A 16431-nucleotide genomic window follows, 5' to 3' on the forward strand; every position below is an offset into this window, starting at 1 on the left:
AAATCATCTGGGAAGTAGGTAAGCAAAGGAGACTAAACATTGAGTAACAAATCCTCATTTCCTCCTAAGATGGCAGCAACTCTTTCATGAGGAATAACTCTTAACAATTCCCTGTACCACAAAGTAACAGTGGGAGGGTTATCCTTAACCCAGTTAATAAGAATACATTTCCAGTCCAGCAACAATAGTTTATCATCTAGTTTATGCTGCAAATAAGTTAATGCTGATTCTTTTGAAGGTAAACCAAGCATAAAAAATCCAGGGTCCCTTTAGGTCCGGTGTAAAATTTTGTATTGGGTTTAAGCAAGCGGTTGCAAGTAAAAGTAGATCTAGCTATGATAATGGCTCCTTTCCAATACTCCTAAGTATATTCATTATTAAGATCTCTCTCCCATTTATGAATAGCACTCATTGTACAGCGTGGAACACATGGTTATTTCAAAGGATTTACTGCATCTTGCCTGTAATGGTGTTAGAGATTGATAAGCAGGCCAGAGTCTGTTTTTTTATCTTAAATTTTGTTGCATTTGTGTGCAGGTCTATAACTACTCACTCACATCCATTTCTTTCAGCAGCATAAAACATATCTTGCAGTGTACTGTAATGTTAATTATAAATCCTTTATCAGACAAAAATTACATTTAAATATGCATATACCCAGACTCTGTTATTTAATGTGTCACAGAATTGTAAGTGACTCGTAATGTCTACTAATGTAATATAAATGTAATAATAATAACAATAATGTAAACACAAAAATGGCAACATAATATAAATTGTTACTGATTTTTTTTTTACTTTTAGCTTGTAGTTTTGCCCATGACATGTTTCTTGGTATTCTTTTCTGGCTTAAGTAATATTATGTAACACTTGGGTGCAAAAATACAAATTAATAAGCCAAGAGCTGAAGACAAAATTGCAAATATTTCTACAGCTACAGTGAACTTTCCAGGAGAACTGATGTATGCTGGGATGAATGTAATCCACACAGCACAGAATATCAGCAGGCTGAATGTGATCAATTTGGCTTCATTGAAATTATCAGGAAGTTTTCTTGCCATGAATGCAAGGATCAAACAAATGACTGCAAGGATCCCTATGTATCCCAACACTGCATAAAAAGCAGCCTGAGATCCTGTTTTACATTCCAGAACAATCATCCTATTGCTGTATGTGAACAACATATGTGGGTAAGGTGGGTTTAAAGTCAGCCATAATGCACATATTACCACTTGAATCAAAGTGCAGGAGCAAATGATGATTCTTTGTTGTGCATGACCAAACTTTCCAGCAATGTTGTTGCCAGGAAATGTGGCTTTGAAGGCTGTGACAACAACAATGGTTTTTCCCAAGACACAGGAAATGCAAAGGGCAAATGTCACACCAAAAGCGGTGTGGCGCAGCATGCATGTCCAGACTGTTGGTTGACCAAGAAAAGTGAGAGGACAGAGAAAACACAGAAAAAGAGAAAACAATAAGAAAGAGCTCAGCTCAAAGTTGCTGGCTTTTATCACAGGAGTTTCTCTGTAGTTGATAAAAACCACCATTGTGGCAAGGGAGAGAGAGGCCCCTAACAGGGATACAAGTGTTAGAGCTATTCCCATGGGCTCATGATATTTCAGGAACTCAATAGTTCTAGGAATGCAATCATCTTTTCTCTCATTGGACCAGTATTCCTTTGGACAAGGTGTGCAGTCTGCTGCACCTGTTGAGGATAAATAGAAAGGGTCAGTGGTGTATCTAGATGTACATTTGGGATAATAATAAATTAAAAATCTACTTTAAAAAAGCATATGATGCAATAAGACATTAATATTTTAAATATTAGCTATATGTAGACACTAAACATGTCATGTTATAATGTACACGTTCAACGTTTACAGGATATACACTCTTGATATGTTTCTGTCTACCTGTTGAGTTGGCTACAGTTCCATCAGCACAGGGTACACAGTCAAAACAACATATAGGTTTTCCCTGAATTTGAGCTTTTCTGGTTCCAACTGGGCAAACATTAGAACACACCGATGTGGGCATCTGTAGCAAAAGAAATATTTAAGTATTGTAGAGGTAAATGATTATGTGTTAACAAGAGAATAATAAAGGATGAGATACTAAAAGTGTACTGCATGTAAAAATAGAGAGACATCATGATTACTTTTTTCCCTGTCCTCCACACTATCTTTTCCTCCTCGATGCTGAGCTTGTAATCACCATTTGCAGCAAATGTCAAATGACCAAGTGTCACATGTTGCACTTTTCCATTTATCAACTGCCAGTTAATGACATCATAAGAAGCAGGAGGATCGCCATTCTCATCAAAAAACACCTCATCACCAAACTGATTTGTGAAATTCACCTTTTGTAACTTTTTACTGACCTAGAAAGGAAAGGATTATGTATTGTATATGGTTTTGTTTAAACAATTTGAACTATTGTAACTTTCAGTTAAACAATTTCACACCTCCTTGGGCTTTATTTCTGACAGGTTTAAACATCGCTTTACTGTTTGTGCTCCAACTGGTTGGCAGAATACCAGCTGATGCAGAGCATGTGCAATAGCATAAACTGCTTTATAGACATTATAGGTCACTCTGAGCTCTGTGACATTGAAGAAATCATGCTCGGAATTCATTAATGTTTCATTGCCTGTACATCTTTTGGTTGTGTCCTCAGTAGCTGCATGTACCCCTTGCAAAACAGGTGTACAGCCCACCATAATCTCCCAGAAATCCTTCACAAAAGGTGCATTGGGATCTGTATAAGGACTAATACTTGTAAGAAAGTGTTTAAGTTTAGGAATAGCCATCTTCTGCATTACAAATCCCACTGTTCCGCCAAAGGATCTATGTATTTCAGGTGTGGATGGTCGAGGTGCTGTTATCCAAGCCACACAAGAAATCCACTGAATTCCTGTAATGTTCTGGTTCACAATCTCTTGCATCAAAGGATAAAAGTCACCCTCAGAAGAAAAAGCCAAAATTACTTTGACAGATGACTGTTTTATTATTTCCACAACTTCTAGAAATTTATCTCTTGTGTACGTGCGTAGAACTGATGCAACAAAAGCAACACAAACCCCAAACTTTTCAACCTCCTCCTTAAAGGCAAGAATTCCATTACGTCCATAATCATTGTCTGCCTGTATGGCTCCAATCCACTGCCATCCAAAATGTTTGACCAGTGCAGCCAAAGCTTTTGCCTGGAAATAGTCGCTGGGGATTGTTCTAAAAAATGTAGGATATTTAGTTCTGTCACTCAGACAAGCACACGTTGAGAAGTAGCTGATCTATAAAAGAGAAAAGAACACTGAAACAGTGTGCATGCAACGATACATCATACAATGCCAAAACATCAAATATCACTTAGCATCATAAAACATACAACTTTATCTCTTACTATTGGCATATGAAATGGTCCAAGAATTCCAGCAGCAGCTATTGACTGAGATGACCCAGACTCTGCTATGAGGGCAGATATAGCTGGAGGGCAATGAGAAGTCGCACTTGCCTCCTCTGCTCCACTAGCCAGCGTTAGAGCAGCACGTAAAGTATTTGTAGGAGATGCACAAGAGTTAAGGATCCTATAGCCAAGAGATATGTTTGGAAGCAGAGCAGGATCGTTGTTGATTTCTTCAATGGCAAATATCATTGCCTGTGTCCATCGATAAATTCGCAGGTCAAATCTAAGGACATTTTAGTGATTGATACAAGTCATAAAGTAACCCAGCCATTGCTTCCCATGTATGTAAAGTACAATGTCAAGAATGAAAACACAAATAAACATACATGCATGACAAATGAAAAAGCCACTTGTGGTAACTCATACCCTTCACACTGCACTTTAGGTGGCTCCTTGTCAAATGTATAAGTGCTGAGTATCTCTTTGTTTAAAACTGGGAAGATTCCTCCGATCATTATGTCACCTTCCTTAAACAAACTTGGCATATCAAACCTGCCAAAAAGTTCACAGCCAGATACTGTGTCTGTGCTGAGAACACACAGAAATAGGAGGATACCTCTTTGCATGTTTGCACTGCATTGCCATATAGGCATGAGAGCACAGTTCTTATAACAACAGTATCACATGTAGTCAATGTGCTATAATTTCCCTAAGGCCTCAGTGATCTTAGATTGGCAAACTTGGAATCAGGAAATTAATGCTCTACACGTATTGTTAAATGTCAGTAAACTATCTTGTATCGAAAAGTGTCTAAAACTACTTTTGCAATGCACATTAATCATAAAGAAATTTGAAAGGGACTTTAGAAAACTCTTTAGCTAGGTAATGTATAAGTTATCCATAGTCTTTCAGTTTTTCAGTTTTTCACAGACAGGGTAAATACAATTATTGCCCCTATAAGTAGATTAATTTAGCTTTAAATGATGAATTATTCGTTTTGATTTTGCTTTTTAAAAGTTTGTGTGCGTGTGTGTGTGTGTGTGTGTGTGTCTATATTGCATGAAAAAAAATCTGTCGTGATTCATTGGCAGCATTATTATTAAATTACAATTTTGTGTAATCTATACCTTTGTGCCAATTCCTTGTCTCATAACAGATCTTAAAGGCAGCGATAAACGATTTCAATAGATATATTTAATAATAATAGCAATAGCAACTGGACAGGCAAAACAGAGAAGCAAAAAAGTTCTTTTTTTTTCTTTAGATGGGCTTATTCATCATAAGGGCAGTGCCCTGGGGCGCACTGCCTCTGTCATTGCGCCCCAGGGCAGCTGTGGCTACAATGTAGCTCGCTATCGCCAGTGTGTGAATGTGTGTGTGAATGGGTTAATGACTGAATGTAGTGTAAAGCGCTTTGGGGTCCTATGGACTAGAAAAGCGTTATACAAATGCAGGCCATTTACCATTTACCATATAATTAATTTTGAGGTTTGATGAGCTGCTTAGTAACATGATCACATGATTTACACATTTTTAATATGAAGGCTTCTGTAAAATCAGCCAGAGTGATCTAGATGTGAGTAACATATATATATATATATATATATATATATATATATATATATATATATATAGACAAACAGAAGAAGACGGCCGTAGTGATCGATGTAGCGGTTCCGAATGACAGCAATATCAGGAAGAAGGAACACGAGAAGCTGGAGAAATACCAAGGGCTCAGAGAAGAGCTCGAGAGGATGTGGAGGGTGAAGGTAACGGTGGTCCCCGTGGTAATCGGAGCACTAGGTGCGGTGACCCCCAAGCTGGGCGAGTGGCTCCAGCAGATCCCGGGAACAACATCGGAGATCTCTGTCCAGAAGAGCGCAGTCCTGGGAACAGCTAAGATACTGCGCAGGACCCTCAAGCTCCCAGGCCTCTGGTAGAGGACCCGAGCTTGAAGGATAAACCGCCCGCAGGGGCGTGCTGGGTGTTTTTTTTTTTTTTTTGTGTATATATTGTAAAATTATGATATTATTTTATGCCATGTTATACCCCTAATCAAAGATTGTGAATTATTATGTAGTTTTAGTTTGCATTATTCTCCTGAATTAGAAGAAGCTGATAACTATTGCATTAGTTAAACTGATTTGCATTACATTAAATTGCTGACTTGTTGTGAATGAATGATATTGTTTTATGATGCATTATACTGCTGAGTTATAAGAAATCTAATTTGTCTGAGTAGAAGAGAACAGAGTGTGCTGGAGTTTTCTGCCCCATTTCAGCAGGAGCAGATAAACAGGGAGCCAAGGTCGTAGCTTAGGCGCTGTGTGAGAGAGAGCATGTGAATGTTTAGGCTTTTTATGATAAGGTGGAGGCACCAGAGGCTATAAAAGTTTGAGCAATGCTCCACCATTTTGAGATTTTGAGGCTGTCTGCATCAGTGTCCATCTCCCACGTGTGTGATCATTAAATCATCGTTTGACTCAACCCGGCCGGACCAGTGTTGTTATTGTGGTTTTTTCTCTTGTCTCCATCCCCAATATTTTGAACCTTAACAGCTTGGGGGCTCGTCCTGTGGTATTGGGGTGGAATTTAAAAGTTTGGACGGTCCGAGGTTGTCGAACGGACAGGCACGAGCCAGTGGTCTGATGTGAGTGGACAAAAGCCGGCTTATCTAAAGGTAAGGCACTACCTGTTGAATTATTTCCAAAATGTGCCAAATTGGATATGACTAAATTAAAGTCTACTCACTGAAATTACTGGTAGAGTGTCTGTTTTGATTTTGATGAGAATCACCGTGTGTTATGCAGTTAAAGTTGCTTAAGAGTATTTAATGAAGTTGAAGAAATATGAAACTGTTCCCAGAAGTAACAGAGAATGTTGGGTTTGAGTCCCTGGATATTGAGCTGAAGGCTCAGGTAGTTTGGTAGGGAAATTAGGACAGAAACTGTTCCCAGAAGTAACAGAGACTGGTTAATAGTTTTACAAATTAGGACAGAAACTGTTCCCAGAAGTAACAGAGACTGTTTAATTGGTCGTAAAAAAGTTATCTTTCTTCGGTGAGACCCGTTATGGTAAAATTTCTCAAAATCGGTTAGGTGAAAATTATTATAGGACGGCAGCCCAGAAGTCTGCTAAGAAGCACATAGCCCGGAGGTTACGCTCCCTCCTGGCCGTGGACGCGCGGTCTTGACCTGTCGGCGAACAGGGTTAGTTCAGTTTGGTTTAACTGTGGGGTACAGGGCATCCTGAAATAAGCTAGGAGTTAGAATCTCCTCACCGTTTAAAACGGTGTCATGTGCTTGTTTGGACAAAGTTAAATTGAGTTAGGGATTTAGAAGTTAGGTCAGAAACTGTTCCCAGAAGTAACAGATACTGTTTGATTGATTACAAAAAAGTGAGACTTTCTTCGGTGAGACCCGTTATATTAAATTTGTCGAAATTTGTTAGGTGCTGAATCTGTCAGGCCTGTCAGTGATTGTAAATATAAGACGTCTTTGTAATATAAAATAGAAGAGTTTTGTCTGAGCTTTGTGTGACCCTGTGTGTGACGACAGCGCACTGCAGCGCTGCGAGCTATTTTTAGACGGTGTGTGAACATGCAAATGAGCTGTGACGCGCACAGAGGACTTTGCTTCCTGTTTAGCGTGTTTTTGAGTTTTATAATTTTGATTTGCAAACAATGATACATGCCTGTAAGTAAAACGCTGATTTTGCTGATTATGATACTACAAATAAGGTGTTGAATGACTAGGGTGTGAATGATGTTGGAGTTTAAAGCGGAAACTCAGAGAGGAGTGTGTTGGGAGACTGGCATGTAGTCTGCAGTGCAAAGGTGGGCGTCTTGCCTGCTAGTCTATTTAACAGTGATGAAAATGATATTAAATAAATCTCTCAGTGTGTTGATACAGGTGGCTATGGGGCTGGACCAACTGCCCCCACAAGCACGGCGGCCGAAGCAAAATTATAGTAATGGAAACCAAACTCAGCAAGAATCAGCAGCTGTGGAAAAGACAGCAGCTAGCAGAGAATTAAAGGAGAAATTAAGAGAAGTTTTAACACATAAAATTGCGGCCAACAGACTTGTGGAGGTTGGGAAGGCGCCTGGAGCATCACAACAAAAAGGTGAAATAAAAACACACACAAGCAGAGAAATGTGAGAGAGAGGCACATGTTAGAGAAATGCCTCGTTTGAGAAAAAAAACGTTAAATTAGCCCATCTACAAACACACATACACGCAATGAAGAAACAGCTTACACCCATGAACACGTGAAGATTTTCCAGCAAGTTTAAAGCAGTGAAGCTTAACATACACCCGCCGTTACACAATAAAGTTTATCCACTACTAACAAATAAACCCTCTGGGTTGCAGGACAACAACTTAACTTCAAAAAAAAAAATCACAACCAGTGATAACACGACAAATTTAGTGGTTAATAAAAGTCAAATTGTGACATGTTTTCTTCTGATTGATTAATACAAGTGATTACTGAATGAAAGAAAATTCCATTTTTGTGCTTTAAACATGATATTAAGAATTTTAACATGTACCTGTGTTGTCCTGTCAGCTTGGTGGGTTATGAGAGGATTATATGGTGAGAAGAAGAAAAAAAAAAGGGGTTGGTGTGACCAAGGGGTGGTTTGGCTTGTTGTATGTATATTTGAGATCATATGGCTCTGGATGGACCGGTTACCAGGGCATGGAAGGAGGACAGACTCATTAAAGGAGGAGAAGGAACTTGCTGGGATTGGAGATCCTCTGGGTGAGTGGTTGATTAAAAGCATGCATAAAATAGAAGTTATCTGTTGTTATTGATTGGTAATAGATTGATAATTGGCCACATTTACAGCTGTATTGACTTGTTGTGGACGTAGTCGACTTCAGGTTTAAACACTTTAATTAACAGGTTGAAAATAGTGACATTAAAGGAAGAGTATGCAGCACCACCCTGTCAGACGCCAGTGATGGTGGAGCTCACTGATGAATCAGGTGAGCTGGATTCATGGCTGATTCAAAACTAAGATCCCCCTGCTGTGGTTAGTAAGGGGAGAAAAGGGGGAAATAAAATCAGGAATTAAAGAGGCATTTATAAACGTTTAGGTGTCAAGTGAAACGGGACAAAAGGGGGTGTTATACTGTTATTTTCAATGTCAGCATTATTATTGTATGAGAATCATGCAACAAGCATTGCATCGATGATCATTTATTGAAGCTTTTGACCTTATACTAACATCTGTGTTCCTGTGATTGTTATAACTCCTGATGAATCTTCCATTTACAGGTGTTAGGATAATGATATAATTTTTCATTGCAGGTGTAACTATGATCATTTTTATACATATTGCAACTTGTTGCTCATTGTAGAGTTGTGCTCAAGTTAATAAGGGTTAAAAGCTACAGTCAGCGCGAATGTCTGACTGATCTATTGAGGGGAAAGGCTTCGAGCATGGAGGGCCGCACGCGCTTACAAAACACTGATATCATGTTATTCTTTGTGATCTTTTCTTAAATTATGTCTTTAAGGTTAGTTTAAATAGTGGCAGTTAATTAAACGAGATTTATTAAAATATTAAATACCTGAGTCAGAACGTTACACGCGGATCACCTTAAGAGTCTGGGAAACTTTGTAGCTGCCTAACTTTTTTTTTTTTGAATGTTCTAGCTCCGTTGATTTGACACATTGGAATGTGTCAAAAAAGGGGGGAAAGTTGAGCTTTAACATCAAGCAAGGATTATTTGAACAATTTATAACTTCATTTGTGTCTTTAATAATTTAGGAATGGTAAAGCTTAAGCTAATAGCGGTCCGAGAAGACGGACCTTTTAGAGAATCAGTGAAAAAGCATAAACTATCACTTTCATGTTTAATCATTACTCATTGAAATGAACTGAATAGCGTTTAGAAGATTTGTTAATTTTTTGTCTTTTGTTAAAAAGAGGGGTTTCAATAATTTTCAGACACACCTTGCAAATGTGCTTATAACGAGTTGGCACTCGGCCTTTTGAAGGTCAGAAGCTTCGTTCGGCGTGACTGTCCGGACTGATAAAGTGTAGGAAATGCCTTGAGTGCAGAGGGCTAAATGCAAACACTGCTTACACACATATAAGATATGATTAGAATAAGTCCCTGGCACATTCTGAATGTTTAGACCAATTCTGAATCACTAGAAGGTCAGTAGATAACAACATTAGATTATTAGGGTTAGGAAGAGAGGTGTTTTGGTTTTCTGTCTCTTACAGGGAAAGGAACAGACACCAGACGAGGTCACAGAGATGCGAGGATCCTCCGTAGCAGAGTCAGACACAGTGACTGCCGAGACATCAACTGGGTCCAAGGGTCATGGCATTTGGGCTCCAGCTAGTCACCACAAAAGGATGGATCCCATAAACACAGCAATAACCATGAAGGGGTTGACGGAAATCCGGAAACACCAGACCAACGAAGTTCGAGAGGCTTTTGGGCAAAAAGGGGACACCTTCCTGTTCCTTTTTCTGGAGAATACACAGATCGTTGTTTGAAATAGGGGCAGAATAATCCCCTGATCTGTGTCACGACTGAAGGGTTGTCTAACCCCTGAGGTTGAAGTAAGAAGAACAGAGGATCACGCAACTGGACGACACTGGTAGCTGCAGCAATAAAATAAAGGTTAAGAGCTCTTCGGACAGAGGTTCTAGTCTACGTCTGAATGGTATAAGGGAACACCAAATAAAGCTGTGGGAGAACAGGGGAGTGTCATCTGGACCTGCTATCCTTGTAGTAATAGTTTGTCTTGCACCTGACTTGCGCAAACACAGAGGTCATCTTACATATGGTTTGCCCGTCAGGGGGACAAAGGACCTCAGGAGTGAGAAGAGATGAACCCGGCCACACTGGGCTACAGGGTGTTTGTGAGGTCATTATTCTAATGACCTCATCAGGGGGAATTGTAAAATTATGATATTATTTTATGCCATGTTATACCCCTAATCAAAGATTGTGAATTATTATGTAGTTTTAGTTTGCATTATTCTCCTGAATTAGAAGAAGCTGATAACTATTGCATTAGTTAAACTGATTTGCATTACATTAAATTGCTGACTTGTTGTGAATGAATGATATTGTTTTATGATGCATTATACTGCTGAGTTATAAGAAATCTAATTTGTCTGAGTAGAAGAGAACAGAGTGTGCTGGAGTTTTCTGCCCCATTTCAGCAGGAGCAGATAAACAGGGAGCCAAGGTCGTAGCTTAGGCGCTGTGTGAGAGAGAGCATGTGAATGTTTAGGCTTTTTATGATAAGGTGGAGGCACCAGAGGCTATAAAAGTTTGAGCAATGCTCCACCATTTTGAGATTTTGAGGCTGTCTGCATCAGTGTCCATCTCCCACGTGTGTGATCATTAAATCATCGTTTGACTCAACCCGGCCGGACCAGTGTTGTTATTGTGGTTTTTTCTCTTGTCTCCATCCCCAATATTTTGAACCTTAACAATATATATATATATATATATATATATATATATATATATATATATATATATATATATATATATATGTATATATATGTATAGGGAACTGTGAAATTACATAAAAGATGAACAAATACAAAAGAGTCGAATGGGTTGTGGATGGGATCTTTAAATGGGGCAGATTATGTTACAGCTGAGGAGCTGAAAGAGTTAAATCCCATCAAATGTTTAAAACCACTTGAAAAATGGCAAAAACTCATGCAATTTCTTGAAAACAACACTTAAACTGAAACATATTGTTTTACAGCTTATTAAAAGCTTAGGACCATACCTCCAAAAAAAACCACACCCACCCCCCCAAAACAGAAAGTTCCAAACAAGAACTCAGTAATGAGTAACTCCACTGTTATTGTTTTCACTTAATAAAATGTGTTGCAGCATGCTTGATGCAAGCATTTTCATGAGGTGAGTGGGAACATTTCTCCAAGTGGTGAAGACGGCCGCACGGCGGGCATCTACTGTCTGGAACGGTTGTCCATTTTAGAGAACTTCCCTTGCCATCCATCCCCAAAGGGTCTCAAATGGATTTAGATTAGGGAACACGCAGGATGGTCCTAAAGAGTGATGGTATTCTCCTGGATGAAGTCCCTTGTCCTGCGGGCATTGTGTACTGTAGCGTTGTCCTGTTGAAAAACCCTGTCGTTCCTACACAGACAAGGGCCCTCAGTCATGAGGGATGCTCTCTGCACCATCTGGACATAGACAGTGGCTTTTTGATGCCCCTGCACCTCCTGAAGCTCCATTGTTCCACTGAAGGAAAAATCACCCCAGACCATTATTGTACCGCGACCACTGTGCCGTGTCAAAAACATGTCAGGTGGGATCTGCTTGGCATGCCAGTAATATTGGGAACCATCACGACCATGAAGGTTACATTTTTTCTCATCAGAGAATAAAACTTTCTTCCACCCTTTAAGGTCCTATGTTTGATGCTGTCTTGTAAAGCTCAAATGGTCAGTTCTGTGGTGTTTAAGGAGACTAGGCCTTTGAAGACATTTCTTGTTTTTGAAGCCCTTCAGTCTCAGATACCAGCTGATGTTTATGGGGCTCCAATCGGCACCAGTAACAGCCTTAAATTCGGTTGAGGATCATCCAGTTTCTTGGTTGACAGCCAATTGGAGCCTCCGGCTCAGTGCTAGTGAAATATTTTTGGGTCTTCCACTTGATATTTTTGTTCCATAAACCTAAGGATCATTTAAGAAATTCCAAATTACTGTCTTACTGCATCCCACCTCGGCAGCAATTTTTGCCATTTTTCAAGTGGTCTTAAACTTTTGATCAGGACTGTATGATATCTAAGAATTCAATTGCACAATTTTCCCCATTAGACGTGGCACCCAAATCTGACGGTCAGTGCAGGCCTTGTAGGAATTTTTGCCATCTAAATAATGTCACGGAAGGCAATTGTTATCCCATTCCGCACATTGAGAGTTTTTTTGGCTCGTCTCGCGGGGACTTTTTTCATCAATTTTTTCTAAAATTGATTTAGTGCAGGGGTATCACCAGGTTCCTGTGCGTGCTGAGGATGTCCCCAAAACCACCATAATAACTCAGTTCAGCCTTTTCAGGTTTTTGCACATGCCCTTCAGCCTGAGGGGTGCAGCCCAAACCTTCCAGCGTTTGACTAACTGGGTATTGCGCGGGCTCTCCTTCGTTTTTGTATATCTAGATAATATCCTGGTGGCCAACAGCTTGGAGGAACAGCACACCTGCGTCAGGTTTCTTGGCGCTTGGCAGCACATGGCCTGATCAATAACTTGTCTAAATGTCAGTATGGTTTGCCAGTTAAGCCGAGATTAAAGTTGCAGTAAAGTATTGGGATCCCTCGTGTCATCCTTACATACATCCTTACCTCCACAACATGAACATTTCAGATGATTTTATTTAAAATTATTATGGCATTTATTTAAAGAAATTATTAACACAAAATTTATTTGTTCTTTTCAACATTCCTGAAATTATTTACAATTTACCATATAGGTCACTTTAGTATTAAATCTAGATGGTACAAAGCACTATATCATTTCCAGAAATGGCCCACTACATTACATATAAATGCAAATATAATGCCAAACAGCAGTTGTCTCAAGGCCTGTTTTGCCTTTCAAATGGAGCTAAGAGAACGTGGTAGAAGGGAAAGTTTACTCCAGTTTTTTTTTCATTTATTGGGAAAGGCAGAGGAAGGTGTTTATGTACACACAAAATATTGTTCTTATTTTGCTGGTTAAAAAAGAAGATACAAAGTGAACTCCCATCCTTTGTGCTCACTTCCTAATTACCTAGAGACACCCAAAAGACAACCGGCCCCTCTCAACAGTTGAGACAAATCATCTGGGAAGTAGGTAAGCAAAGGAGACTAAACTCACTCACATCCATTTCTTTCAGCAGCATAAAACATATCTTGCAGTGTACTGTAATGTTAATTATAAATCCTTTATCAGACAAAAATTAACTTTAAATATGCATATACCCAGACTCTGTTATTTAATGTGTCACAGAATTGTAAGTGACTCGTAATGTCTACTAATGTAATATAAATGTAATAATAATAACAATAATGTAAACACAAAAATGGCAACATAATATAAATTGTTACTGTTTTTTTTTTTTTACTTTTAGCTTGTAGTTTTGCCCATGACATGTTTCTTGGTATTTTTTTCTGGCTTAAGTAATATTATGTAACACTTGGGTGCAAAAATACAAATTAATAAGCCAAAAGCTGAAGACAAAATTGCAAATATTTCTACAGCTACAGTGAACTTTCCAGGAGAGCTGATGTATGCTGGGATGAATGTAATCCACACAGCACAGAATATCAGCAGGCTGAATGTGATCAATTTGGCTTCATTGAAATTATCAGGAAGTTTTCTTGCCATAAATGCAAGGATCAAACAAATGATTGCAAGGATCCCAATATTTCCCATCACTGCATAAAAAGCAAACTCAGATCCTGTTTTACATTCCAGAACAATCATCCTATTGCTGTATGTGAACAACGTATGTGGGTAAGGTGGGCTTAAAGTCAGCCATAACACACATATTACCACTTGAATCAAAGTGCAGGAGCAAATGATGACTCTTTGTTGTGCATGACCAAACTTTCCAGCAATTTTGTTGCCAGGAAATGTGGCTTTGAAGGCTGTGACAACAACAATGGTTTTTCCCAAGACACAGGAAATGCAAAGGGCAAATGTCACACCAAAAGCGGTGTGGCGCAGCATGCATGTCCAGACTGTTGGTTGACCAAGAAAAGTGAGAGGACAGAGAAAACACAGAAAAAGAGAAAACAATAAGAAAGAGCTCAGCTCAAAGTTGCTGGCTTTTATCACAGGAGTTTCTCTGTAGTTGATAAAAACCACCATTGTGGCCAAGGAGAGAGAGGCCCCTAACAGGGATACAAGTGTTAGAGCTATACCCATGGGCTCATGATATTTCAGAAACTCAATAGTTCTAGGAATGCAATCATCTTTTCTCTCATTGGACCAGTATTCCTTTGGACAAGGTGTGCAGTCTGCTGCACCTGTTGAGGATAAACAGAAAGGGTCAGTAGTGTATCTAGATGTACATTTGGGATAATAATAAATTACAAAATCTACTTAAAAAAAGCATATGATGCAAGTAAGACATTAATATTTTAAATATTAGCTATATTTAGACACTAAACATGTCATGTTATAATGTACACGTTCAACGTTTACAGGATATACACTCTTGATATGTTTCTGTCTACCTGTTGAGTTGGCTACAGTTCCATCAGCACAGGGTACACAGTCAAAACAACATATAGGTTTTCCCTGAATTTGAGCTTTTCTGGTTCCAACTGGGCAAACATTCGAACACACCGATGTGGGCATCTGTGACAAAAGAAATATTTAAGTATTTTAGAGGCAAATGATTATGTGTTAACAAGAGAATACTAAAGGATGAGATACTAAAAGTGTACTGCATGCAAAAATAGAGAGACATCATGATTACTGTTTTCCCTGTCCTCCACACTATCTTTTCCTCCTCGATGCTGAGCTTGTAATCACCATTTGCAGCAAATGTCAAATGACCAAGTGTCACATGTTGCACTTTTCCATTTATCAACTGCCAGTTAATGGCATCATAAGAAGCAGGAGGATTGCCATCCTCATCAAAAAACACCTCATCACCAAACTGATTTGTGAAATTCACCTTTTGTAACTTTTTACTGACCTAGAAAGGAAAGGATTATGTATTAGGTATGTATAAACGTTCAATTATTGGTTTTGTTCAGACTATTTGAACAATTTAAACTTTCAGTTAAACAATTTCTCACCTCCTTGGGCTGAATTTCTGACAGGTTTAAACATCGCTTTACTGTTTGTGCTCCAACTGGTTGGCAGAATATCAGCTGATGCAGAGCATGTGCAGTAGCATAAACTGCTTTATAGACATTATAAGTCACTCTGAGCTCTGTGACATTGAAGAAATCATGCTCGGAATTCATTAATGTTTCATTGCCTGTACATCTTTTGGTTGTGTCCTCAGTAGCTGCATGTACCCCTGGCAAAACAGGTGTGCAGCCCATGATAATCTCCCAGAAATCCTTCACGAAAGGTGCATTGGGATCTGTATAAGGACTAATACTTGTAAGAAAGTGTTTAAGTTTAGGAATAGCCATCTTCTGCATTACAAATCCCAGAGTTCCACCAAAGGATCTATGTATTTCAGGTGTGGATGGTCGAGGTGCTGTTATCCAAGCCACACAAGAAATCCACTGAATTCCTGTAATGTTCTGGTTCACAATCTCTTGCATCAAAGGATAAAAGTCACCTTCAGAAGAATAAGCTAAAATTACTTTGACAGATGACTGTTTTATTATTTCCACAACTTCTAGAAATGTATCTCTTGTGTACGTGCGTAGAACTGATGCAACAAAAGCAACACAAACCCCAAACTTTTCAACCTCCTCTTTAAAGGCAAGAATTCCATTACGTCCATAATCATTGTCTGACTGTATGGCTCCAATCCACTGCCATCCAAAATGTTTGACCAGTGCAGCCAAAGCTTTTGCAAGGTAGTAGTCGCTGGGGATTGTTCTAAAAAATGTAGGATATTTAGTTCTGTCACTCAGACAAGCACACGTTGAGGAGTAGCTGATCTATAAAAGAGAAAAAAAACACTGAAACAGTGTGCATGCAACAATACATCATACAATGCCAAAACATCAAATATCACTTAGCATCATAAAACATACAACTTTATCTCTTACTATTGGCATATGAAATGGTCCAAGAATTCCAGCCACAGCTATTGACTGAGATGACCCAGAATCTGCTATGAGGGCAGATATAGCTGGAGGGCAATGAGAAGTCGCACTTGCCTCCTCTGCTCCACTAGCCAGCGTTAGAGCAGCACGTAAAGTATTTGTAGAAGATGCACAAGAGTTAAGGATCCTATAGCCAAGAGATATGTTTGGAAGCAGAGCAGGATCGTTGTTGATTTCTTCAATGGCAAATATCATTGCCTGTGTCCATCGATAAATTCGCAGGTCAAA

General features: G+C 39.1%; 2 protein-coding genes across 2 annotated transcripts; both read right to left on the reverse strand.

The window, feature by feature from the left end:
• Positions 1–800: 800 nt before the first annotated feature.
• Positions 801–3932, reverse strand: LOC113036431 (extracellular calcium-sensing receptor-like). Its single transcript, XM_026192781.1, has 6 exons — positions 3829–3932; positions 3400–3685; positions 2465–3289; positions 2159–2380; positions 1914–2037; positions 801–1705 (listed from the first exon to the last, which is right to left on the reverse strand). The coding sequence occupies exons 1-6, from the start codon at positions 3915–3917 to the stop codon at positions 801–803; spliced, it is 2451 nt and encodes an 816-aa protein (XP_026048566.1). The 5' UTR covers positions 3918–3932.
• Positions 3933–13525: 9593 nt separating this feature from the next.
• On the reverse strand, positions 13526–16431 carry LOC113036552 (extracellular calcium-sensing receptor-like). Its single transcript, XM_026192969.1, has 5 exons — positions 16147–16431; positions 15211–16035; positions 14886–15107; positions 14641–14764; positions 13526–14430 (listed from the first exon to the last, which is right to left on the reverse strand). The coding sequence occupies exons 1-5, from the start codon at positions 16396–16398 to the stop codon at positions 13526–13528; spliced, it is 2328 nt and encodes a 775-aa protein (XP_026048754.1). The 5' UTR covers positions 16399–16431.

This window comes from Astatotilapia calliptera, chromosome 14, assembly GCF_900246225.1.
Source record: "Astatotilapia calliptera chromosome 14, fAstCal1.2, whole genome shotgun sequence".
In the NCBI taxonomy this organism is placed as follows: Eukaryota; Metazoa; Chordata; class Actinopteri; order Cichliformes; family Cichlidae; genus Astatotilapia; species Astatotilapia calliptera.

Excerpts from the sequence above, each read along its gene's own strand:
- LOC113036431 (XM_026192781.1), bottom strand. The coding sequence starts at position 3,917 with ATGATCGGAGGAATCTTCCCAGTTTTAAACAAAGAGATACTCAGCACT. Across the intron at positions 3,290-3,399 it reads GACCATTTCATATGCCAATA|ATCAGCTACTTCTCAACGTG; the intron begins GTAAGAGATAAA and ends TCTCTTTTATAG. Across the intron at positions 2,381-2,464 it reads CAGAAATAAAGCCCAAGGAG|GTCAGTAAAAAGTTACAAAA; the intron begins GTGTGAAATTGT and ends TTTCCTTTCTAG.
- LOC113036552 (XM_026192969.1), bottom strand. The coding sequence starts at position 16,398 with ATGATATTTGCCATTGAAGAAATCAACAACGATCCTGCTCTGCTTCCA. Across the intron at positions 16,036-16,146 it reads GACCATTTCATATGCCAATA|ATCAGCTACTCCTCAACGTG; the intron begins GTAAGAGATAAA and ends TCTCTTTTATAG. Across the intron at positions 14,765-14,885 it reads TGTGGAGGACAGGGAAAACA|ATGCCCACATCGGTGTGTTC; the intron begins GTAATCATGATG and ends CTTTTGTCACAG.